Here is a 25,925-nt window from a genome sequence, read left to right as displayed (position 1 = left end):
TTGTAAATGTGAATATCCTGTTTTTGAAACCTCCAAATTTGATGTCCATTCACAGAATTATAGTACTACAATCACAAAATTAAAAATAAATGATGATCTTCTTCCTTTTCTAAGTTTACATCTGGTTTCAAGTGCTCCATCTCACTTTTTTTCTTTAAGAAGTGAAATCTTTTTCTAAAACTATTCTGAGAAGTTGTTTAATGACCCGACACACATTATCGGTTAAGTTACAAGAAATTTGCAATACTTTTCCACCGTGGCTTCCAGGTCTAAGACGATTTAACCGCATTAACGACCTGTGCGGAAAGTATAATTGGAAAATTACTTCCACAAAATTGCACACCGGTTAAGCTACGAGCTTTAGAGGGACCGCGGGTAAAACCGAAACTAAAAATAAAGCTTCATCTCGAGTTAAGTGAATATTATCCGCTCTAAGGTGCAAGCTTTCATACGCAAACTGCATACAAAATTGCCATTAATGAGGTATTTGCATCCGTTCTGAGTCATGGAGAATTCGCAGTTTTTTCTTTTCGCAATTCAAATTTACAGTGGAATAATCTGTAGAGCAAACACGCCCGGTTAATTTATAAAATGCGTGCTGTAAATATGAAAACATTCACACGTTAGTAATTTGTATCATCGATAGGGATCTTTAACACCCCGACAACTGAGTCATGAAAGGACAATAAAGAACGATTTGTGTGAATGTATTCTTATGCATAATAAAGCGGATTTTCTCACCGCACATACCTGCATGGTCGTTTTCTTTTGTGTCAAGTGAGCCAGTCATTTTGTTGAGTGCTTTTTTGATAAACTCAAACGTTATATACATTTAAATGAACCTACTTGTGCTTATAGTGTTAAGAACCAGCTGTCTGTTTGTCATGGTTTGATTAAGAAGCCACGCTAAGTAAACAATTTGATGAAGGAAGGTGATGATTACTGATTAGGTGTAGAGGGACAACAAACAAAAGGAAAACCATAACAATAAAGAATGGCCATACACGCTACTCAATAACTACGCCACGTGCTAGAAAGATAGTGATTTTATTGTTTTACCTCTACATAAAGGCACGTATAAAATAATAGGCAAGATGCGTAACTGCTTCCTGAAAACTCGTCAGTCAACATTCAAGTTGCAAGCTAAAAAAATTCCCACAATACCTAATAAACACTCGTTGCAAGTCTTTAACAAGTTATAGCCCTCAGCGTATAATCCAATCCGATATGAAACTGTGCACGTATAATTATTTATAAATTCAGTACTACCTGATGACTCCAGGGATCAGATTGCTGGTCCGGTCATGTAATGTCCCCATAGGCATCTTTGCTCGGCTTCTGCTATTATAGTGCTTGGCAAATAACAAGATGGAATGGGGAGTATTCATGTTTTTTGCTTCAGTTAGTCAGAGAGATCAGATTTTTTACTCGCTAGTTTTTAAAAACATTTCTGATTTTCTGATTAGGTGTTGTTGTTTTCCCCCAGAAGTCCCCAGAAGATGTGAAGTCAAAGGGTTTCAATTTTAGTAATTTGCCAGCCCAATCATTTCAACACATTTTTCCACTCTTCTTTGGAAAGTATTGGGTACTTAGCCAGCTCAATCATTTCTACAATTTTTTTCAATCTTATTTTTTAAATGTTGGTCAATTAGCCATCACAATCATTTCAACACATTCTTATGCTCATCTCTTGAAATCATCTGAAAAATACAAACTTTGCATTTGTATGGGATAGTTTGTATAAGGTGGATGGCAACCTTAACGTACTAGATTATGTTTCTCATGTTTTCTAAATACCTAACAGACTGGTATTGTAGTTATAAATAATTTCTGGCACCATAGAGTTGCTTATCAACTGCGGGGGTAAGAATAATCCAATTTCTCCGCTCCGGGCCTAAGACGAAAAGGAGCTCATATGGGCTTCCAGCAGGATCGCTCCGGGATCTCAGGAGAGCAATCACCGCAGATTAGTTACCTTAACTGCAGGAGCCGTCCGTTCCGCGTTCGGACGTCGTAGATATAATAAAAGGAAAACAAAGATAATTATAGTAGCGGAGATAATGGTTGGGCCGGAGCGGCAGTAAAATCCGGTAAACAAGCAGGAGTATGACCCCCGAGGTCTTAACTGCCTTCTTCGCGGAGTAAGGGGCGGAAAATCACTACGTTTTACGTTTAGTTTCAAACATTGCCAATGACAGTATTCTGTGGAAGAAAGAAAAATTAATACGGCCTTCCAAACGAAGCCATTTTCACATAATAACGGCGACTATCTTAGGGTCATTTGTTCCGCAGATTACGATAGATACGGCGTCGTAAATTTATGTTATGAATTTGTCAATGTCAGAAGGCTTTTCCCGGATACCAAAGTCGTTTCGTGAAGAACGGGTTTTTGACACGACAAGTACAAGGGGGATGCCACACCAGGGCGGCTTCACCGCTAATAAATTAAGTTTCTACACCTGTAAAGTCGATGGGGTAATTAGAAGTTGAGACTTTCATTTAGAAAGTTTTTATGTTAGTCGGAAAAGCTTTACCATTCATGCTCTACAACCAACATTCGCGGGCTGGGGTAATTTAAATGGGGCCATAATTGTCAGGTAAAACATGCTAAACAGGCAACGAGACAAAGCGCATACGAACCGTTATGGGCACAGTGAAAACATGCAAATATACGTTTTGAGTTATTCGCTCCTGCAAAGTCGCGTATGCAGACTAACAAAGTGCTTCTGAGTTAAAACGTCGTAATTACGAAGATTTACGTTGCCTCTATATTTCACCCATGGGTAGCTTTATCGCAACCGTGTTCAGCACAAGGATTTGCAGTCTAATTTTTGCTTACCCTACCATTTTTCTAATTTTTATCTTGTTGTTTGTTTCAGTGTACAATTTAATTATAAACTGTAAATCCATAACTTCCTGGCGTTGTCTTATTTATTGAAGTGAAAAGACCAATTAACTGGGACTGGTAAAAGAACGTCCAGGGGTCAACATTTTATTTACAGCTTGACCCGCTGACCATAATATTTTATTGCGCTTTATGTGCCGTTTTTTTCTAATCTGATTACACAGTTTAACCTTTGGAATTTGCGCAAAGCCCCTTATTTATAGTGGAGCGCTTAAAACGAATCGCATGCCGCACGCATCCCTCTCACATGCAAAACTCACCCCGGCCGTTCCTCGTTTAACCCGACTTATAATTATGCTGTAAGTGTAAGCAATTCTGTTGTAACTATTTAAAATAGGTCTTGATTTAACGATAACGCTGTATAATTGTTTATATATTTAGGCACAGTTCGCGTGCCTTTCTGATTAGAATGTGCACTAAAGGATTACTGTAGCCTCCATGCATTAAAAATTAAGCGAACCTTGAAAGTGATGGAAATCGTTTATAACTAATGATCTTGTACAGGCACTGTGCTATTATGTATGCTTTCCTAAACCAAAGAAAAAAGTATGTTGCTTGTGGTAGCTCAGCTACATTAGGTTATACCTGCCTCTAATTAATGCAATCACTGCAATCAGAAAACGTTTTCATGAATTTTGCAACAAAATATTAAAATCAAAGGGAGGCTTGAAACCAGAAAAGATCAGATTGATAAATATTGTGGTAATTATATCTGATGCTGTTACTTATTCATTAATGGATAACACCTAAGTGTACAATTATACAGTGTGTCCCATATTGGTTCTACATGTATTAAGATCTCGGAAAGAGCTACAGAGTCGCTTAAATGGGGAAAGTTTTAGAGAATTTTATGTGAAACATATTTCCGGTTTCCAAATTAAATTATCTTTCTCCGTTTTCCGGAAAATTGGAAAAACGTCAGAGGCTGCCTTTTAAATAATTGCTTACAGCTCTTTAAGAAAGCCAAAGAGAGTATGAGCATTGGTTTCCGGTGTATGAATTTTGTAAATTCTTATAGAAAAACGTTATATACTCTCATTGTTGAAATTCAATATCTCGGTAACATGCACAGAAAAGGGCATATTTATACCAAAGGACTTTGGTGATTAGGTGAATTAGGTCAAACAAGTTCAAAAAAAGCACATTAAAATTTTTCATTTTTCAAAAAAATTAAAAGTGTGGTATTAGAAGTCATTTTTTTACTACTTTTTGGAATTCAATATCTCGGTAACATGATGAGCTAGAGAGGCCAGTTTTTGCTCATTTTGTATTATTTTTTATCCTTTTTCTAATGGCGCTTTAGTGAAATCTATACGAGTTCAAATAAAAAAGTTACAATCATTCAAAAATGGAAAAAATGCGATTTGAATATTTTTCGAAGTTAGTAAAAAAAATAATTGTTCCAATATTAGTTTCGCTCTTATTTTTTAGTATTTTTTTTATTCCACTTATTTTTACACTGTACTGTATATACCACTCACTCAGGGGTGTGACACTTGATTAATATTTGGGGCACTCACAAAATAATATGCAATAATATGCAATAACACATATAATTTTAGTATTATTTAGAATAATACCGGTATGATCAATAATATCGCATAATATTGAATAATCTATGACTATCCTCATATTATTATATAATATGGGCCTCAATTTAAAACAGTGTCACACCCATCGGTTAATCCTTCTAAACCTAATTATCTAAACTCTGAAACATAGCAGAAGAAGCTAAGATTCTATTACATACTACACAGTACTGAAGGTACTCTCAGTATCGTTGAATTGGTTTTTATGAGTACTTTTTTTAAAAACTGAGGTAATATACAGGTTTAGATTTAAATTAAGAAAGTTAGTATACTTTGTGACTGACTTGCAAATGCGCAAATTTTGAGAAAAATAAAAAATCTGTAGTTTTCGAGATATTTGCAATATTTCAGACTTCAACATCAAAACACAATTAATTCTACAAAACAATTGCAAACTAAAAATAGTTAACAGGTAAGAAATCTATTTTAAAAATTTGTGGAATGTACCGATTGACCCAATAAGACTGTTGTTCCTCGACCATATCTCGGTAACCGTTCGTCGTATGATTTTGGGCTAAAAAATTTTTTAGGTAAATCGGCCATGAAGAATCGCTGGAAAATATTATCAAGTTCTAAAAATGACCACCAGAGGCCGTAACTGCCATCTTACATTTTTAAATTGCATTTTCTATAAATTTTGCACAATAAACTAAAGTTTTTTTTCCTCATTTTTAAAGCAAACCAATTTATCTATCATTTTCGTAAGAAACAAATTTTTTTAATTTCAAAAACAAAGATGGCGTGAGGTGTTCAATTGTTTTTGCAATAACCTGCTTTAACTTCTTAACCAGTTTTAACAAATTCGGTATTGTTGAAAAGAGCATTTCTTGGGCAATAAGAATCAACCAAAATATAGTTAATTTAGTTGAATCTTTCTCCGCTAGGGGGCTACTTTTGACACCATGACTCAAACTCCAAAAAAAATACAAACACACACATGTCACAAAAAACAAATGGAATGATATAACTTTTTCTTTATGAAAAAGTAGCCAAATAACATCCAAATAGGTCAGTGAAAACAGTTTTTTAAATTCTTGTTCCTAACCTGAAATATTGGGAAAATGAGCTTATGAGATGTGGTCGAGGAACAGTTTTATTGGGTCACCCGGTACACGATAACCGGAAAAAAAAAAACAACAACAATTTTAAACTTGAAAGTGATTTGTCCGAACGTTATTATTAAGCCATTTAAAACTTGCAGCTGGTTTAGCAGGACCGCCTTCCACTTTAAGCCACTCAGGTCAAATTTATTTAAGCTGTTAAAATTTTCGGGAACTGATTGAAATTTTATGACTAAGTCAAAACCGACTCTCGATAATAACTTTCATTACACTAAGATAGTGTGCACAAAATGGTCTGTGCTATAAAACTTTGATAAAATTGTCATTGCTTTTAGTAGCAGCTTTTGAATAATTTTTTAAGTGGTTAATTCTTCATATGCAAAACGTAAAAGCAGCTGTTAAAATATAAAACATAAAACTAATGTGCCACATTGGCTAAGGAGTGTATTACTTGATTAACCCATAACAGTAAATTTGAGTTAAGAAATTACTAGATGGAGAATTGATACCGTCATCAATTAAATTAGTAAAGTTACAGGCCTGACTGTATCTGTATAATTATAAGACAAAATCCTAAAATTCAAAGTTTAAAAATTCAATCAGCCATTACAAAAATTGCACACATCAACTCGTTCTCTGTAATTACACTTTTACGTACGAAACACTCCCATTTCATTAGCGTCAGGTTTGAACTTCACTTTCAGCATTAAAATTTGCACCTGAAATTACAGGCTAACAGTTTTAGCCAGTTATAAATTTAATTTGTCACAAATGTACGAACAGTGATTTTTCAGAAGAATAATTCAGGTGATCCCCTAAACATTGATATATCCATATTAAAAAGGGATTCAATATTTTTATGTCGGAATCCACTAGCATTGGAGAACGCATATTGAAAATGGGGGTGCCACTTCATATACGTCGACCCTTTCCCCTCATCTGTCACTTTAAGATGACGGTTAACTATAATATGAAAATATTTCATAAAAAAAAGCGGATGCCATAAGGGTAAAATACACTCTATTCCAGTATAGCTTTCAGTCGTAATCATTGGGTAATGAAGGCAGTAAAAATATTATACTACAGCTTCAAACATCGAGCAACGGAATGACGAATTCACTGCCGTATATGCATTTGGCAGTTTTTTTCAAAACATTTTTCAGGGGTGAAATAACGACAGACAAATGTAGCCGTCACTGACATGAACGCCCACTTGCGTTTTTTTGTGTCCCATATTTCCAATGTGCATCATCAAACGATAATGGAAAACCATACAGTAATTGTGTAGAGACAACGAAAACTGGATAATTCCAATTTGTCAACAGACGAATTTTTTTTTATTAATTTACGTGTGCAAAAACTGAGCGTCACCACGTTTTCAAAAAAGGCTCGCATTTTAAACGCAAAGTTAAATTTTCCATAGGCTTACTACATGGTAAAGTAACTTTTCAACTGTAAATAACTTAATTTAAACTTCCACTGGCCCCAACTTTGGAAAATTAAAGGAAGATGTTAGCAAGTAACCCCAAATTACCACGTTAACCTCCTGCATGGAAAGGGTATCGAATTATCTCTTGTAATGGACTTAACTATTAAGCCTGGGTTGCATTGTAATAAAACCCTCAAAGGATAGGAACTTTAACCCCTTTTTAGACATTCTATTTGTTATAAAGTAGGAAAAAGTTTAACATTTAAGTGCACGTGTTTAGATAATGTCGACCACCATTTATAAACTAACTTGTAATGAAGCTGATTTTTTTGCAGTTAAAAATGTCGCATAAATTATGATTTACGTTTAGTATTCCTGAATGAACAGTTTGTATAAATAGGAACTTGGAAACAGTTGAAAACATAGTATGCTTTTTGACCCTACAATGAAGGTAAGTTTTTTAACACATAAAAATATAAAATAATTTGAATATGTTTCTAGATCAACGTTATGGTTTTCGCTGTTATTTTGATGATGACGGTTGTGATGTACGTTGAAGGAGGTAATTTACATCCAAATATCGAATTTTTTCCCTAACTAATGCAAGAACATTTTAGAAAATAAGGAAGGTTTAGCAGAAATACCAAAGAGGATTATTAGAAATGGTGCAAATCTAGTCATCCGCGGAGTAAGTAACTTTGGCTATTTTAAAATACTAACTAAATGTTTATTTTTTATTTAGTTGGATAAGGAAAACCAATTAATTGACATACCTAGAAAAATCAATAAAATTCAAGCAGGCACAGTAGACCACGTGGTATGTAACAAATTGGTAGTAAAATACAAAAGTTTAATTATTGTTTATTTAATTCAGCTTGGTACAGACGAAAAAATGCTTGAATTGCTGGAAAATTCTATTGGGAATTATAAAAGTAAACTCGACCATGTGATAAATTTCTAAATGTTTTCTTCTCAAATTTATAACTAGTTTTTTTTTTCAGATAAACGGAATAATATGTTAGTAGTAGTTTTAGATTTTTCTAAAAAACATTCTACCTTAATAATTATAAATACAGGCAAGAATAATGAATATACAAATTGGCTATATTTTGTAGAGTATTTAAGTTAAACTTCTAACAACATCCCAAATATAACTGAAAAGAATACAAATTTGAAACTGACTGAATTATGGGTTAGTCTCTGTTCAGTAGCTTCTAACTGACTTTTAGGACCAGTTTAGTGGACACTCTACAAGTCTCTTAAACATTCCCAGAGTTGTTTTAAATTGTCAGAGGGGTCTAGGACCGATTTGAATGTGCAAAAAACCTCTAAATGCTACTGAGAACTTCCTGGAAAGTTCCAGAGCTCTCTACAACTGTCTTAAAGCTTCCCAGACATGTTTTAAATGATCTAGGACCTCTAGGACCATTTTGAATCTGCCAGAGACCTCTAAGTGCTGATGAAAATCTTTTAAAAACAGCCAGACGCCTCTACAAGTGTTTTAACCTTCCAAGAATTGTTTTATATTGTCAGATGTCTCCAGACCCATTTTGGAAGTGCTCCAGAGCTCTACAAATAATACTGCAAATCTTCTAGAAATTTCCAGAGGCTTCTACAAGTGTTCACAATAATTTCATAATAATAATGACCAGAAATTGTAGCTTTGCAAAACCCGTTATTAAATTGGCGATTTCAAACGCAACGAACGAACAATTTTAATTGTACCTTTTATATAAATTCATCAAAGAGCAGAAATTTGAAATTATTAATTGATTGGTCATAAACGTATTGTTCAGCGGAACCGTTAAATTGCTGTTATTCGAATGCGAATAGGTGGCAGTAATTGATCCTAAATTACCTTGTTTCTGATATTATTGTTTTTTTTTTCACGTTATCTAGGAAACAATGCCACTCGAATATTATACAGCCAAAGGGTATATAGGCTGAATAAATCACAGGATTATGGGTGCTAAAAGAGGGAGACTGAAAACTGAAAAAAGGCCCTTAATTGACGCATAAAACTGGCAATAATCCGATACTTTCTTAAAATGAAAACACTGTTCGACTTGCTCCGGCAAATTAAAACCCGTCAAGATTTCAAAGTCTAATTTAAATGGAAAAAGTTATAAAAATACGGCGGCGGAATCTAATCAGCCGAAACGAAATGAGCCGTTCCGGAAAATTGTGACGATATAAAAACTTTTTAAAAGTTGCAAATCAGCCAAATTCTTTTTAATATGTTTTGTCCGATAAGATTTTTGTCTGGTATTTCAATAAGGGTGATTACAGTATTAGTATTCACGAAAATAAGAAAAAATCTTACATAACACCTCTGGTAATTTGTTTTGTACATTTTCGTGTTATTTATCTCGACCCGTTGTTTATTTATCTTTTATCCTTCGGTCTTAAAGTACTTAAAAACGACAGCCATGCAAGAACAATAAACTCAAGCAAAGAAAAAAGGAGAGGCAAAGTAAATAATTGGAGCCGCCTTTGTTTCCCTGCGGGAGGAAAAATCGTTAGGAAGTTTGGGAAACTTTAATCCGAGAAAGGCTGAAGAACGTTAGGGTTCTCCTACGAACCGGAAACTAACTAGGGCAAGCTCCAGTTTGGATATAAACCAACTTAATGAGTGTTTACATAATGATTTTAAACAATATTAGTCTACTCTATAATAATTGATAAACTGGGTTGCTACTTTAAAATATTTTTTACTAAGATGATTTGTTAGTCAAGTTTGCAAAACATCATCAAACGAACAATCGATCTTGCTACTTAAGACATTAATAATACTTATGTTTATACAGTTAGTGGACCAAACAGAAACAGCTCCACCCCTCCGGTTAGGGTTGTATTGTCAAATCAGCGGGTGGTAATTTAAAAAGCATCAACGCTATATCTTGGTCACGTGTCCATAGGGGGTCGCAAAACTTAATATGTTTCAAGTTGATCGACAATGAACTATTGGAAATACCATTAATCTGTCACCATGTTTAATACTGGCGTATCTGTTGCTACCAGATTAGATTGTTTTTCCCCTTTTTTTAAATCCATACTCGTATACGTGTACGTCATAGGCAGTCGGTAGTAATTTCGACCCCAAACTCGGAACAATGCGTACCCACGGAGTGGGTACATAACAACGCCCCGGACCTAAGCGAAATTTTATAATATTTCTATTTATATGCAGATGTGATAACTCGGCCGGGAATAAACCGGATCCCCGAGCTCTCGTTAGCTGCGAAATTACCTCTTGCCTGCTAACTTCATTTTTCTTTAATTGTTCCAGAGTTATGACGGCTCCGGGCATTTTTCACAATGATGGGCGCGTCATCTATATGATGTATAATATTCTATTATCTACAAGTTGACTACATTGCCAAAGTCATAGTCTACGTGCTGTTTACAATTAACAACTCTCCTCAAAAAATTTGAAATTCAAATTTAGCATAACTTTGCCAGGTCTACTCATATCTATTCATTATTGACGATGATATAAGAGAGAAAAAAATGTTAGCAAAGGCTATCACGATCATATCACTTAAAGACAGTTTTTCTAAATTAAGTACTTTTGCAACGTAAAATCAACATGTGGAAATCTCTAAATGCTGAAAAAAATATTTTGACTTTACATAGTGCATTTGTACCTAAAAAACGTTTCAGATCATTATTTATTACTATGCAAATGTATGTAAATAGAAACCAAAATTACCTTAAATGCACAGCAGAATTTATTAAAATATTTGTTCATTTCGTGCCATTTTGGATCTTACATGCATCAAGTTTTGGAAATAAAAATTTTACTTGTCTGCACCACAGGGCACATTATACTACTAATTTTCTTCTAGTTTTAGTACCAATTAATCAAAAGACATCAAAACAATGAAGAAAGCGTAGAATTTATTACTTACTTTTAAGATTCAGTATCATCTCGTTAACATAAAGAGCCAGAGAGGCAAAATTTGGCTCAATTTGTATTATATTTCATTTTCTTTCTAATGGCGGTTTAGTGAAATTGATAGGAGCACAATTAAAAAAGTTATAACCTCTCAAAAATTGGCATTTTTTTATTTTGGTATTTATATCAGAGAAACTTAAATTAGGCGAAATAAGTACTTTAAATCTTCTAAAAATTGAAAAAATTACATTTTTTGTCAGAATTGACATATTTTTGATTTTGCTCCAGAAGGGTTCCAATGCACAGGAAAAAGCATATTTATATTAAGGATCTTAAATATGAGAAAAATGTTGTTAAAATGCCAGCCCAAGCATCAAATTTTGAAATAAAGAGAGTATTTCTCGTTCTATGTATTTTTTGCGGAAAACGTATGGTTCAGATGCAGCAAATCAACACAAGATCTGTAAGTTTGTAATTTTAAATGGAACAAATTGTATTTTTCGGATTTTTTAGATTCTAGGCCACTTATGTTAATATTGATAGGAGAAAATTAATTTTTCTTTTAATTTTCCATAAAAGAGAATCCATACACCAATAATTAATCTACACGAGATTGCAGACAAACAAGGTTAATTTTTACTGACTGACTGGGACTGTTATCCATACTAATTATTACTACTCAACCGTTTTGACGTACCAATAACATTAAAACCATAAACATAAATCTGTATTAGTGCAAAGTAAAAGTTGGGTAACAACCGCGATGACGAGGGTGTTTTCTCAGAAGGCTTTATTTATATGTTTTCCCATCAGCTATCTGAAAGTAAATTTAAAAACTGCTAAAGAAAGACAATAAGGACGCTGCAAAGAAAGGGAGGACAGAATAATTAATTGGTCCGGCCTTTATTTTCCTTGCGAAGGAAAAGCGTTAAAACTTTGAGAAAATTTAATACCGGCAAAGACAAGAAAAATCCCATTTTCCCTCGGCGGGGTGGAAAACAGACTAAAACGCCCTGATTGCGTCATTACCGGTCCTAATAGGATCTTGTCTACAATCAGCAGGGGAAGGAAATCGTTCAAATAAAATCGACTATTTCACTTTCATCCCTTTTTTAAGCCCTCCAAGGCGTTCCCGGCAAACTATAAAAAGAATTGTAAAATCGGTTTTTTTACTTTAAAGGAAAATCGGTAATTTAATTAGGACTGACTATTTTCCATTATCTTTCGCTCGTAAATTACGAACGGAACAGATACCACCGAAGCAGTTGCGCTAATCGGAGAACCGAGTGTTTGGTAATTTATTAGCCGTTAATTTTAAGGATCGTTCGATTTTCCCTATAACCAACGGTCAGGTGTAGAATTCGAAATTTAAAAGGTAAGACCCTTTTTATGAGAACATAAAACACTTTTTATAACTGTAATTATTGTTCACGCAGTCCTTCAAACGAGACTAAATCTAGCCTGTAAGTATCTCAAATTTAAAATGATTTATGATAGTATAAGCACTATTAATTGGAAGTGTGGGACGAGTAATATATTATTTAATGATTTACACATGGTCAAAAATTGTATAAAAAATTCCAGAAAAACAAACATTGATTGATTTTTGTTCTGCAATTTTTGGAAAATCGCTATTGCATGCACAAGAGCCAAAATTCCACTCAACCCTAAACCAGAAAACAGTTAGAAGCTTCTCTAAGTAAAGCATATACACTATTAATCAATTTAAAGATATTTTCGAACCTCGATTCACCTTGTAGAACAAACAAACAAACTAGGCGTCAGATAATAAACAGTAGTAAACAGGATGGAATAACTTACAGCCTCGATAGCATAAACAACTTATATTTGTTGCAACTTGTTGCTGGTTTTCCTTTGAAGTTTGTTGCTTTCACTGGAAACACGCAACAAAGCAAAATTATGTGATTTTTGATTGTGGAACACCAAGTATTATGTTAATTCAAACATTTTAAAACATGTTAAATAGTTTTTTCTGTAGCTTCTTAATCATTCTAATTTGCGTAAATCGCTGTACTGTCGGAAGTTTGTGATTGGTTAAAAAAAAAGCAGCACGCTGAAAGCTGTTTTTCTTGACCAATCAGAACTATACCTAGTGTGCTGAGATTTACGCAAATGCAGCACTTTGCTTCATTTCTTTCTTATGCTATTATACAACCGGCATTATGTAAATTGGAAACAAAGATAAAACTGTAACTCAAATCGCTTACAAACGATTTACTATAACGTTATTTTCTTAGAGGTGGTTATTTTGAATGGTCGGTTGGAGACGTTAAAAGAAGAATGCTCTCCCAAAAGGTAATTTCGCGTATGGACGCCTTAAATTGCCCTGGAAATGTCGCAAATTTGATTCTGACTTTTCCCTGGGCCCTGTCCAGATTGGCCATCGACGCTGGCAATCATCCGCACCGACACAAAGGAGGGTAAATTGGGGTAAATACCTACTAGCACAAGGTTTTCAAGAGGTGATAAGGATATATTACGGCAGTAAAGAAAATTGATATTCCTGCTGTTTTTTTTATTATTGCAGCACTTTAGTTTTGGTACAGTGATTAGGTACTAGTACTATTCTACAGAAATCATGAATTTATGCAACATCTACTTACCTTAGACCGCTTTTCAATTTTAATACTTTTTCGCTCACTTACCTGAAAAAGAAAAAAGTGGTAATTTACGAAAAAAAAAAGCTTATAAAAGGCATTTTTACGTAGTATATGGAAGTCAATTTATACAGCTCCACCTAAAAAAAAAAAACTACCCTCGTTAATCACGATTTCGTAACATTCACGTAACAACTTTTCAGTCACGTGCGCCGTTTTACGGCCGTCCCGACGAAGGGCCTTAATGACGCCACCTTTAGGCAACATGGCTCTCCAAGTCAGAAAAGGGGCTAGAAGGTGGAAAACTACCACCCCCATTACCTAGAAATTTGTTGCGAATTTCTTCGTTTGTTTCCTATAGTCACGTCCCTATAAACTATTAAGTTTGAAAGGGTTTTACCAGAGAGATATTGCATTATTAATGCAAAGCACTTGCAGCACCCTTTCTCCCACAAAACTAAAAAGCATCCTGCAACTCTGCCCGAACTAGATCAGATAAACCCGGCATAAGTATCTTAGCTCGTATGCGTAGGAAATTGATTTTGCTAATCTGCTTATCTGCAATAACTTCTATACAAACTGTCTTTTTCGCGCAGAGACCTTAAGGGTTTAAAGGATATAAATCACCCCCTGAACGGTCCCCACGGGCCAGGCTTTCACCCTTAATATAACTCTGTTGTTTGTTTGTTTGCTTGGAGGGAGTAGATTTGGATATTTATGGGTGAATGAATAGCGTGTAAAAGTGTCGTTTCCTTACAGTTACCAAAAAAAAAATCACGGAAAATCGAAGGCTCGGCTAAATATAGTTTAGTAGGTTTGCATCAGATAAGCTGCTTTAGGGCGAGTTTTTTAATCAGTCGTTAGGGAGCAACCTATAATTTAATTTAACTAATGGTAATCAAGCATCAATAAATTATGTTACCACTTTCATGATATAGGTTTGCGTTTGGAAACATTTAATCGATATCGGATTAATTTAGAAAGGCGAATTGGTACAAACAGGAGAAGTAAGAAACTATTGTGAAAATGGTGTAGTATTTGCTTTTACCACTGAGTTGCTCAAAAAGATGGAGAGTGCAAGAGACTTATCAACAAACTGGCTAGAAAAGGTCATAATCACATGTTAGTGCAGAATTTAACACTGTAATACAGAAGAAAAACTGGAAAAAATAACCACCACAGGAAACATTTGAAAGTTAAAAAACTCTCCAGAAAACCTGGATGAAGCAAAAGGAAATAAAAACTCCTCTAGTGTTCAGAAGAAAAGGAGATTTGAGCTAAAACCAAAAAGATGGAAAAATGTTGTAAAAAACAGCCGATTGTGCTGTTCACAATCACAAATAGTGTAGAGAAACCTAGTTGAAGGTACTAAGGACTGGGTACTCTATATTTCTGATATAACAACAACAATAAAGTATAAACTTGATTTATGTTACTAATGTTATTTCTTAAAAAATTTAAATATATATTGCTATTTTAATGCTTTTTTATGAAATCTGACAGAATACAATTTTTGGCGCGGAAATAATACTTATTGAAGTTAACGCCTTTCTATAATATTTTTTCTTCTCTCAATGTTACTTCTTTTTAATCTGGTAGAAAAATACTATCCACTAATATTGCCGTCTTTCCTTTTTTACTTCTTCTTCCTTCCTGTCAGTGATTTCTCACTCTCCTGAGTCACATTCTTCTTCTTTCTTTTTAAAATTCTTCTTCATCATTTTTTTCTTTCAATTTTTGTTCTTTCATTCTTTTTTTCAGTTCTTCTTCTTTTTTTTTCTTTATGATTTTTCTTTGCTTAATCTATTAAATTACAATGTTTGGCGCATAAAAATTATCTATTCATTTTCAGGCCTTTTAATTCTTTTCACTTCTTTTTTCTTCCTCTCCTTTCAATTATTCATCTGTGCTTGTCTCTTTTCAATCCTTTTTTTCTTCTCTTCATATTTTTTTTTAATATGGTGTATAATAATATCCATACAGAGCAAAAAAACATTTGACAGCTGATTGATATAATGTAAATTTTGACATCAAAATCTGGCGATTCCGAAAGAATACTGCAACTTTGCTATCACCTCTTGAATAAACTTGGATCACAAATAATAACAAAATCAGATTTCATTGAATTTTTCTGTAGTGACAAATAGGCTTTCTAAAAGCGTTGAAATGTATTTTAAGCTTGACATATTTAATTTAGTGCTGTTGAAATTTTCCTCGAGAATCGATCCACTAAAAGTCTTTCCCAGTGTCTAGACCGTATTTAATTGAACGAACTGTCGAATGATACGCTACGACCCCCTACCAAATGATATTTGAAAGAGCCTCAGGGAATTTTGCTTTGCTGTTAATAACTAAGAGATGAGCGGATCCATATTTGACACTTTCCCCCCCAAACTTCGAGCGAAACACACACAAGTTTCGGAGTTTATCCACTAAATACACATCTGTAATTCGAATATCTGGATTGCAAGGATGAGATTGTTAGAAAAGTGTTGGGAACCGTGAAATTTTCACCGAGCTTCTTTTGATCAACAAAAGAAATTTCGCTGATTTTCCGGTTTTCATCGCGTCGAGTTTCTTTGTTCGACAAAGCCGTCTCAATTTATTGCGAGTTAGGTAGGGTAAATAAAAAAGCATCGTTGTTATTTTTATTTTACTTCGTTGCTTGGTAATAAAATAAGTAAGTCCCCTCATACGTCGAAAATCTGCTGACTGCAGAAGAGAGGCAGTATCGTCTGAACGGTTATCCACATTTAATAACTACATAGGGAGAATCCCAAGGGCACTTTCGACTTACTGCCAAAAGGGATTTGTATTGTATGACAGTCTGTTCAATTAAAATAGTACAGAATCGGCAAAACCTCCGATTGGACAACGACGAAAATCGATAGATTATTAAATTTTAAGGTTTCTGAAGAATCGAGACCGCAGTATTGTTTTCGAGAAATGGAACTGTTTTAGTGAATTATCTAAAAGCTTAGCTTTCCATTTCTTCATTTGCATTCTGCATAAAGTTGCTCGAAAGTTAGGAGGCAATTTCGAAAATACATTTTGGTGGAACCGACTCTAAAATAAAATAAACTCGACCAGAGACGAGCCAAAGCAAAGTTGTTCCAGAATTATTAAATTTAACCTAACTGACTGAGCGTCAATTGTGTAAAGTTAGCTCCGAAAGGTCCAGGGCTTCCTTTTGCCGGAATGGCGTCGGACGACTTCCTGTTGCCTCTCGCCTGGATCGGTCCGGATTAATCGGATTTCAGAACTATGAAACCGTATAAAGGGCCTCGACAGACTGGATAATTATCTTTGCGCCTCTAAACCGGCAAAATTTACATTTTAAGACGGACTAGTTCTGCACTAATCCTCTGTGAACCGCTTCACATGTAAAACTTGATAAAATCCATTGTGCCAGCCACTCGTTCGTTATAAATGCATATCCTCTGAAATAAAAGTTCTCGAGTAATTTTATTCAGGAAGCTTTGTTAATAACGGACTATTTTACTTTTATCCTCAATGAATTTTTAATAACCGGCTTCTAATCCATACACTTTCTTTATCTTAAGATCTGACAATTTAATTAACGGGCTAATTATTAATTAACGAAAATTATGTACTGAAAGTTTAAATCTTAATACCAAGCTTTTTTACAGTTTATTTACTGCTAAATGTTTGTCTCTATAACATAACCATTTTTGTTTATTCCTATTCCAAATGTTTAATTATGTAGGATGGGTAAGTTGATATAAAATATGTACCAATAAGTATCTATATCCGTGAAGCAAACAAAATAGTTTAAGAGAGTTTAATAACCAAAAAGAGTCCTGTTGGAATGAAGGTAGAAAAATTGACCATACCTATACAGTTTTAAGCACAATCAATCATTCAAATATAAGAAAATATTCAAATGGATCAAAATTAATAAATCTCTGACAAGTAAGATAGGAACATGTAAAATGCTAACATCAACTGTTAATCGTGGAAAGAAATATAAATTTTAGAAAAAATAGAGTTGTTATCATTGGTTCACTACCACAATTAAGCTTAAGTTTGTCTAGTAGCAAGTAAGACTAGTTTCAAGGAAATTATAAGCTCCATTAGGCCGAGTTTTCTACTACTTAAACCTCTAGTTAACTACGACCGTAAAAGACTTCTTGATCCTTTAACTTTACTAAAACTTTCCTGAATTACTTTCTGACAACAAAACGTCAATATTCCAGTTAGACAACACAAAATATTGTAGGGTTTTTGGCACTAAAATTTCGTGCACCAATGATTTGTGATATTTACAAAAAAAAACAAAAAGTTACTCAAACTAAAAAATATTGCTTTTTGCCAAGTTATTGCTAAGGAAACAAACAGATATGGCGGTAACTCTTGACATTTGGTCTAATATCGGCGTGTAAGTGACTAGAAAAATTATTCAAATATTTTTGTTTACAGAAAAGAAACATGACTCCTGAAACATTAATTTTATAAATAAGACATCCTTTATTATCTTTTTGGTCACTTTAACTTACCAAATCAACTAAAGATATGTGGTTAAATTAATACAAGTGGTTTCAACTTAATAAAGAAGGGATGCTTCCATCTAAGTTACGAAGCCCAGTCGTTCTCAAGTTTCGACGATTCCTTTTTGGCTCTTACCTCTCCTGATATGAAAGCAAACACAAGTCCATTATGTTGTAACCAGAATTTCCAGTGGTAGAGCACTCTCGATCCCTAAACTGTTATACTCAAGTACACAGAATCTAATTTCGTTCCATGGCATCAATGGGATTTCACTAATTTCGACGATACAAATATTTACCGTGCGCTTCTACGTTATGTCCATTAAATCATCGAGACTGGGATTTCTAATTTTAAAAATGGATTCAATTTATTAAAGTGCGTTGCCTGGTGCTCTCCGAGCATTCCATTACTTCTATAAACGTCAGAGATTATTATATATTAGTTCTATTTAATGAAATGTGGATCGTACACTCTCAAGTTATGTTACTGCAAAAGTACCAGAAATGCAAGTCCGGATGTTGCAGTCATGGTGAAATATTGAAAGGAAGCTTTTAACGAACTCGCATTCTTAATATGGCAAACACGTTTGCAGATTCACTGGATCGTTTAAATCTCCTGGAGATTGCCAGCCTGGAAAAAGCTTCAGTAATAAAAGAATTTCAGGTATATATTTTTTGCCACGACTAGATAGGCTACGCCTGATACAATTCTCACAAAAAGGAAAGAAACAAACCGTTACGAACCTTCTCGAGAAGCGTTTTTATATTATTTACCAATTCTTAGTTTGTCGTTGGTGTTTCACGCGACAGTGAATCTGAGAACGTGCCCTTCATAGTAAGCAAAGTCTCGCTAAAAGCTCTGTTTCAATATGCCGCAAACATCGGCTACATTTACCTTCCAGTGAATGCTCGCGGAACTTCAGCAGCATCGCCGGTGTAACCCAATCCTCTGGGGCATGAACGTGAAAGACGTTCAAATAGTTCAGCTCTTGAAAAGGAAACTTTTCGAGCTGGATGCTGCAAGATAAAAACAATCTAGCGTAGAAAAGCTTTCGTAATTAATTTCAACCATGTCCGGAAGATAACTTGACTTTGTTTAATTATTTCTTAACTTTAATAACACTCAAGTTTACTAGGGAAATATGTTCATTAAAATCTGTATCGTTTAGTAAATATCGAGAACACTTCCAGTACCTCCCTGGATTTTATGGTTAATTTACTGCTTATCCAGCAAATTTCACAGCTTTAACCCGCAGATTAAAAAACACTGACTGCAATTGTGTTTTGTTGCATTTTAATTAACTTTTCTGTATTTTCAATGACTTTTGGTACAATCTGAGGGAGGTCATAGTTGTTTATAGAAAACTTGCAGTACGTTCCTAGATTTTATAGTAAATTTACTGCTTACACAGCAAATTTTAGCCCGACTTTTCTGTATTTTCAAACACTTTTGGTACAATCTGACTGAAGTGCATGCATTTTTTGCAAAAAGGCCTAATCATAGTAGAGACAGATGAAATCTAAAATATGTATTCTTGTATGTGTAATTACAGCAAACAACAATTTAAAAATGTTTTAAAAGTGTATTAGTAGAAGTAAAAAACACTGTTGTATATTTAATGAATATGGATGACCGAACCTTTACAAGGTAAAGCAAATTAAATAATCACAAAAATACTGTCATTGATGGTTTTTATAAATAATATCTATTTTAGGAATGATCGATGTATTTTTTTGTGTAGGTTATTACAGCGAAATCTATTTTCCGTGTCGGTTGCAAATATTTATTACCTGTAGCCAAAATTAGGTCGAGAAATATTCGATTGATGCTTTAATGGTTTTGGTTCTATTGACGTTTTTAGTCATTATTCATTCTCAGCCATTGTGATTGTATAAGATTACTTGATTTCAGAAAATAGTACTAAATGATCAATACAAACATCTCCTTTTCAATTTTATGTTGAAAAGGAGATGTTTGTATTAGGTTGGTTTTAAAACATAAATGGAGAAACAACTCTAATGAATAGTGAGTATTGATGAACATCAATTCCAAGAAATAATTTATTAGAATAAAATAAGAACTACCTCCTATTAGTTAATACGAACTATGGAGTTGGACAAGACAATATGCATAATTAAACATTATTTATTGATTCGCTCAAGTTTCAGTTGATTATAAACCAAACAAGAATAACGAAACTTCTTTTCAGCAGCTGCCCATTTTATTTCCGAGAATCGAATCCAGGTTTTTATAACTTGACATTTCACGAATTGAACTTTCTTTATCTGTGTTCGTGAACAAACGAATTAAATACTTTTCTAGGAAATACTGGCTGTATCAGCAAAGAAGACTAATGGCTAACAAACTGTTTGGAGTAGTTTAACTGTAAACATGTTCCTAGTTCACGTCTATTGAAAACACTTATCGTTTGCAATTTCAGCTGAAACAGTTTTGCCTAATAATTAATCTAATTATTTTCTAATCGAAACTTCAATTCCGCCTCGTGTTTACTTTTCTATTTTAATAAGGTTTCACTCCATATATGAATTATTGATGAATAGTGGTTGAAGAGTAGAGAAAATCGCACTAAAACATAGCCTTTTTCCAACTTGAAAATAAAGTGTTTTGGCTAGTTTGCCTCGTGCCCAATATTTTCTGTCCAGACAATATCAATTGTGCGCACGTGTTTCGTTTATCATAGAAATTCAAAGCAAAAGAAACTTTTTTGTTATTTGTGAAAATGCTAGGTTGGTTTTAATGGTTTCTTTGCTTTGAAAAGCATACATTATTCATCTCATAACTTGCCAGTTTACGATTGACTTTTCTTTATCGGTTCGGACGTTTACATAATAATATATTGAGCCGTCTTTCATTTGCAACTAAAAACTGGAACTCATTTAACAGAAGCGAAGCCGTTTCAACACTTTTTCTCGCCAAGCTATTCATCGCAAACAGGGAGAAGCTGCGTATGTGTAGACGTAATCAATCACTGCCTGTCTATTACCGGGGGGAACAGCCAAATTTCCATTCGCATTTTTCAACGTACACCCTGATAAGCATTTTACATATACGTGGATTTTCTTGGATTAATTTTATTTTAATATCGCTGCTTCCTTAAGATCGAATTCCCGTGGTGCGGATTGAACCTTAAACAGTGACGTCAACATCGATGAACACGGTTGCGGGATTAACCCTAAAACTGCCATTAAACATTAAAATCGACAAAGCCACAACCTAATCCCCCCTTTGCTAACTCAATAACAACATATTTTGAATTGTAAAATATCTAGCTCTCCCCCGGTTCGTATTGTATATTCCGTATAGGTACCGGAGCAAATGGCATTGCTCGCGTAACATAATTCCTGAACTAGTGAACATTCGCCTGACTATCATATTTTATAAGACCCATCCCGATGGATTAACCCTTTGACATCCCCTTTAGATTTTTAGACAGCGGCGGCACATTTGTTCATTACCATTCAAACAAAACAATGCTATAAATTATTGGAGCACAGTGATTACTCATTAAGTTGCAGCTATCAAAAATGATCAGAAGTGGGGGAAAAGAAAATAGTAAGAGATTAAACTAGAAAATATAATGAATACAGAATCACCTGATGTAAAGATTTTCTGATCTTTTCAGGTGGAGTAGCCTATCCAATAAATTGAAAAAAAGTTCTTTTAAAGTATATGTGGAATATATCAAGATTTGAACATATTAATCAAATATGTTATGCTTTTTAAAACACTAAACATAATCATATACAGTTTGCCTAAAACGAATTCCATTTTACATTACCTGAGAATTTTATAAAGTATCACAGGATTGTGAATTAAATCCAAATTTGTGTAACCATTGCAACCGTAGGGTACAAAGCCTTTTCTCAATTTACGAAGTAAGCTGAGATTTTAGGAATTACCCTTCCACCCTCACAATGATCTTCCATAGACCACTGACTTTAAGAAGTTAAATCTCCAGATACGTATAAATTGAAATGGAGAACTGAATGATAGGCTTTCAATGAAGTCAATATCTAATCCATTTTGAGGGATATACTTTATTATGGCAAGTTTATTTAACAAAATTTTTTAGACCAGTTGTAAATGAAAATTACATTGCCCTAGGGCAATATAATTTCTGGACTGTTGGACCCCGTTGGCATTTATATTTTATCAAAGCAATCCCGAAGGAATATCGGTCGAACCCTTTGACAGGCCGGCCATAATAAAGCCTGAAACGTGGCAGGAATAGGAACAATCTAATTTAGTAATAAATGACCGTGCGTTAAAATAATTTAGGTACAAAAAAAACTATTTTTTTCCAGATAAGGGTTACCAAATCCGTTCAGGTCTGATAATATCCAGGAGTCAATATAAAAACCGGAAATTTAATCAAGTTTCCAAATAGTCTGAAACGCAGCTACAAAGACGGAATTATCCCCGGCAAGTGCGATTATTACGGAAGCATCTCGAGTAAAAGGGCAAGCTGATTGAGCAAAGGACAAGGCTCGATGGGCGCCAATAGAGATCCGATCCGTTTGAAGTCTGAACTCGAATTATGGGAGGCCTTTATTGGAAGATTCTCCTTCTATTAAATGGGACAATCTCCTCGGAATGTTTTTTATATTAGAGCTGCTGATGTAATTTTACGTTTCACCAAAAACTGGTATTAAATGTGAAGGTGAGGCTGTATGCACGGGAACATTATTTGGCAAAAGCAAAGGTTAATTGGGCGTGGAATTCACCAGAGGCCCCGATGCACATCAATAGACTCTCGTACGTTTGAAGTCATCCTGCTGCACACAGGCAAAGGGTATAAACAAAATTTATCGGAAGCTTTTCCATTTTGAATTACACCGATCCGTATCTGAGGATTTTCATTTCCGTTCTATTTTAGTTATCAATTCTTTTTTTTACCGGTATTATAGTTTTTTGTCCAAACAAATTTTATTACAACTGCATTCCTAACAGAAAACGTAATATTAACTGTCTTAGGTAAAGGGTGTAATGGAAACTATAAAATATTTAATTATCTTGTACTGAATACTAATAACTATTAAGATTTTCTTGTACTGTATTTGCATGAAATCTATTTCTACAGAAATAATGGCTGCAATTACTATTAAGTGTTTTATGGGTACAATAAGGAAATTATATCATTAAACCTAAATGACCATCTAGTGTTTTGAAAATAAACATTTTTCAAGTTAATGTGGTTGTGTTTTATTTAAAAAACGATTTACTTTCTATGAAACAAACTTGGATACATACAAAATTTTCATTTAAGCTCAGGTCCAAATTGAAAAAAAATTAATTTTTTTCGAAAAATTCGAAATGTATGTAAGAAGGGATTCTTTGATGATTAGAAGGAAACTAACAAGGTGTTAAACATTCCAGAGGCTTCTGGCACTTCTAAGAGACTAAATACTTGTTCAGAGGCTTATGACAGTTTTTAGAATCTTCTGGCACTTTTAAGTGATGGTTCAGGCTTTTGGCACTCTTAAGAGGCTAAACACATTTTCAGAGGCTTTTGGCAGGTTTTAGAGGCTTTTGGCATTTTCAAGTGATGGTTCAGAGGCTACTGGCACTCTTAAGAGGCTAAACACATTTTATGGTTTCTGGCAGTTTTTAGAGGCTTCTAGCAAGTTTTAGAGACTTTTGGAACTCTCAAGTGATGGTTCAGAGGTATCTGGTACGCTTAAGAGGCTAAACACATTTTCAGAGACCTCTGTCAGTTCTTAGAGACTTCTGCCACTTTTAAAAGGCTAAAAACTTGTTCAGGGGCTTCTGGCAGGTTTTAGAAACTTCTGGTAGATTTTAAAGGGTTTTGGCATTTTCAAGTGATGGTTCAAAGGCTTTTGGTACTCTTAAGAGGCTAAACACATTTTCAGAGGTTTATGGCAATTTTAAGAGGCTAAAAACTTGTTCAGACACTTTTGGCAGTTTTAAGAAACTTCTGCATGTTTTAGAGGCTTCTGGTACTTTCAAGCAATGATGCAGAGGCTTCAAACAGACAGGGCGTCCCAACTTACTTATCTGATTGTTTTGCTGTTATTGTCTATTAAAGGCACTGGTCACAGAATCGATTTTTACCATCAGATTAATTTTAAAGTATAAAAACACTTACTAAATCAGTCAGTAAATTGAAAACTGTTCATTATAATGATCAGGGTCTTTCAAAAATCAGACAAACATATTCTCTTTGATTAAGACACGTTCATTTATCTTAGGTAGTGGTTATCGCATATCATAATTGTTATAATATCGTAAACAATGATTTTATGCAAAAGTTTATAATATGATGATAGTTCAGTTAATACATATGATAATTCAAGAATTCTCTATTTTTCAAGTACTGTATGTTTTTGATACAATGGTTAATGAAAACAGGATTGTATAACTTTCATCAGTTCTAAAATGTAAATACAAAACATACAAAATAAAACCGCGTGTGCAACGGATTAGCATTCAATTTTTGAATTCATCAGATAAAACTACTCTCGTCATATTAAAGGTTTGTTAAAATACAGCGCAAACGTGGTAACAAAACATTACAGCAAATGCACGTTAATTTAAATGAATACCCGGTATTGACGATGCACGAGAATAAATTTTCAATTTGCAAAAAGCCCATTTTACGCTGTTGCAAAATGGGAGATCAGCAACAGAAAATCTTCAAATACAACGCATAATTCGAAATTGAAAAGGGCCGATGAATTCGCGACTTCAAACGGATCGTTTTCTATTGGTGTTCAGTGGGGCCGAGTCCCAGTCTTTTGCTCAATCAACCCGGGCCCTTTACTTGAGATACTGACGTAATAATCGCCAGTTTCCGGGGATAATTCCGACTTTGTAAGCGCATTTTACGTATTTTGGTCCTGGAGGCTTGATTAAATTTCGCCTTTTTATGGACTCCCCTATAATCAAACGACAATTCGGTTGCGAGTTTATTTTCATTCAGAAAGAGGAAATGACTGAAACCGAGTGATAAAATGTACAATTAAAATTAGACTTGACCATAGCTTTCTGTTTTTACATTTGTTATTTATCTTCAAAGTAAAAATTTGTGTTTTGCAGTTTAGCTGGTAGTTGAACTTACCGTTGTGTACTAACAGCGTGGAATCTCTTGCCAAAGCCAGTTCTGAGTCAGTTAAAGTGGCGTCAGAAGCGTTTTCTGACGTAGGGGTATCACTAAGTCCTGAAGGTTGCTGATATAAAGGATGTTGGTAAGTGTGAGAATCTCCGTACCTTCGGCCAACTGATTCTTCGCCCTCAGAACCGCTCAGACTGTAAGCGGGATACAGTCGCCCCTTTCCTGAAATTACCATAAGCTTTGTTACAATTAAAAAGTAACATAAATATGCGATTAGTTTAATGGTGAAATAAATCCGTATTTTGCCAGCTTTAGCCCAAAAGTCCTGGCCGAAAGAATAAACAAGAATAAATAGGAAAAAGCAAAATGTGTATCGAAGGCTGGCACATCGGGGTATTGCCTGTAATAGATAAATGCATTTTCCGGCGAATGAAAAATAAATATCGGTTAGCATAGAAGCAACAAATAACAGATTGAAGATATATTGAACAGTGCAAATAACAAACTATGAGTTTTCTTTCGTTCAGGCAACGAAGGAAAAAATTAACTCAGTCCCAGTTAAAACTTTGGTAGCAACTTTTACAAGTCGGGAAACGGGAGTTTGAAATTTCCATTACATAAACCTGAGTGAGTTTTCCCAGCAAGCGACCGCGAACGTACACAGGGAAAGGAAATTGCTCCAGAGACAGGCCCGGTCCTATTTCAATATTATTAGACGTAAGACACGACTGAAAATTAAAGCCACTCTCGGTCTGCAGGAAGCTTCCGGCTTAACCGATTTTCATTTGAACTGTTTGTCTTATTATATTTACGGGCCCGGCTC

At 34.4% G+C, this 25,925-nt stretch overlaps 2 protein-coding genes across 7 annotated transcripts in view; one reads left to right on the top strand and one right to left on the bottom strand.

The window, feature by feature from the left end:
- Ten-m (teneurin transmembrane protein Ten-m) overlaps window positions 1-25,925 on the bottom strand; it is a 147,899-nt gene that overhangs the window by 39,918 nt on the left and 82,056 nt on the right. For all 6 annotated transcript variants that reach the window (XM_081983066.1, XM_081983069.1, XM_081983065.1 and 3 more), the window contains one exon: window positions 25,109-25,324. In XM_081983066.1, coding sequence (XP_081839192.1) covers window positions 25,109-25,324 — 216 coding nt within the window. The remainder of the gene's footprint in view (window positions 1-25,108; window positions 25,325-25,925) is intronic.
- On the top strand, window positions 7,310-8,685 carry LOC145730500 (uncharacterized). Its single transcript, XM_081981717.1, has 6 exons — window positions 7,310-7,435; window positions 7,486-7,546; window positions 7,602-7,672; window positions 7,727-7,801; window positions 7,859-7,930; window positions 7,986-8,685. The coding sequence occupies exons 1-6, from the start codon at window positions 7,412-7,414 to the stop codon at window positions 8,004-8,006; spliced, it is 324 nt and encodes a 107-aa protein (XP_081837843.1). The 5' UTR covers window positions 7,310-7,411; the 3' UTR covers window positions 8,007-8,685.

This window comes from Ips typographus, linkage group LG6, assembly GCF_016097725.1.
Source record: "Ips typographus isolate SLU linkage group LG6, UJ_Ityp_2.0, whole genome shotgun sequence".
NCBI classification, from domain to species: Eukaryota; Metazoa; Arthropoda; class Insecta; order Coleoptera; family Curculionidae; genus Ips; species Ips typographus.
Note: the sequence above shows the minus strand (reverse complement) of the source record. Positions and strands in the feature narration are given on the sequence as shown.

Bases quoted from the DNA above. Each gene is read 5' to 3' on its own strand.
- LOC145730500 (XM_081981717.1), top strand. From the start codon at position 7,412: ATGCTTTTTGACCCTACAATGAAG. The intron at 7,436-7,485 runs GTAAGTTTTTTA...ATATGTTTCTAG, and splicing joins TTTTTGACCCTACAATGAAG to ATCAACGTTATGGTTTTCGC. The intron at 7,673-7,726 runs GTAAGTAACTTT...TTTTTTATTTAG, and splicing joins CAAATCTAGTCATCCGCGGA to TTGGATAAGGAAAACCAATT.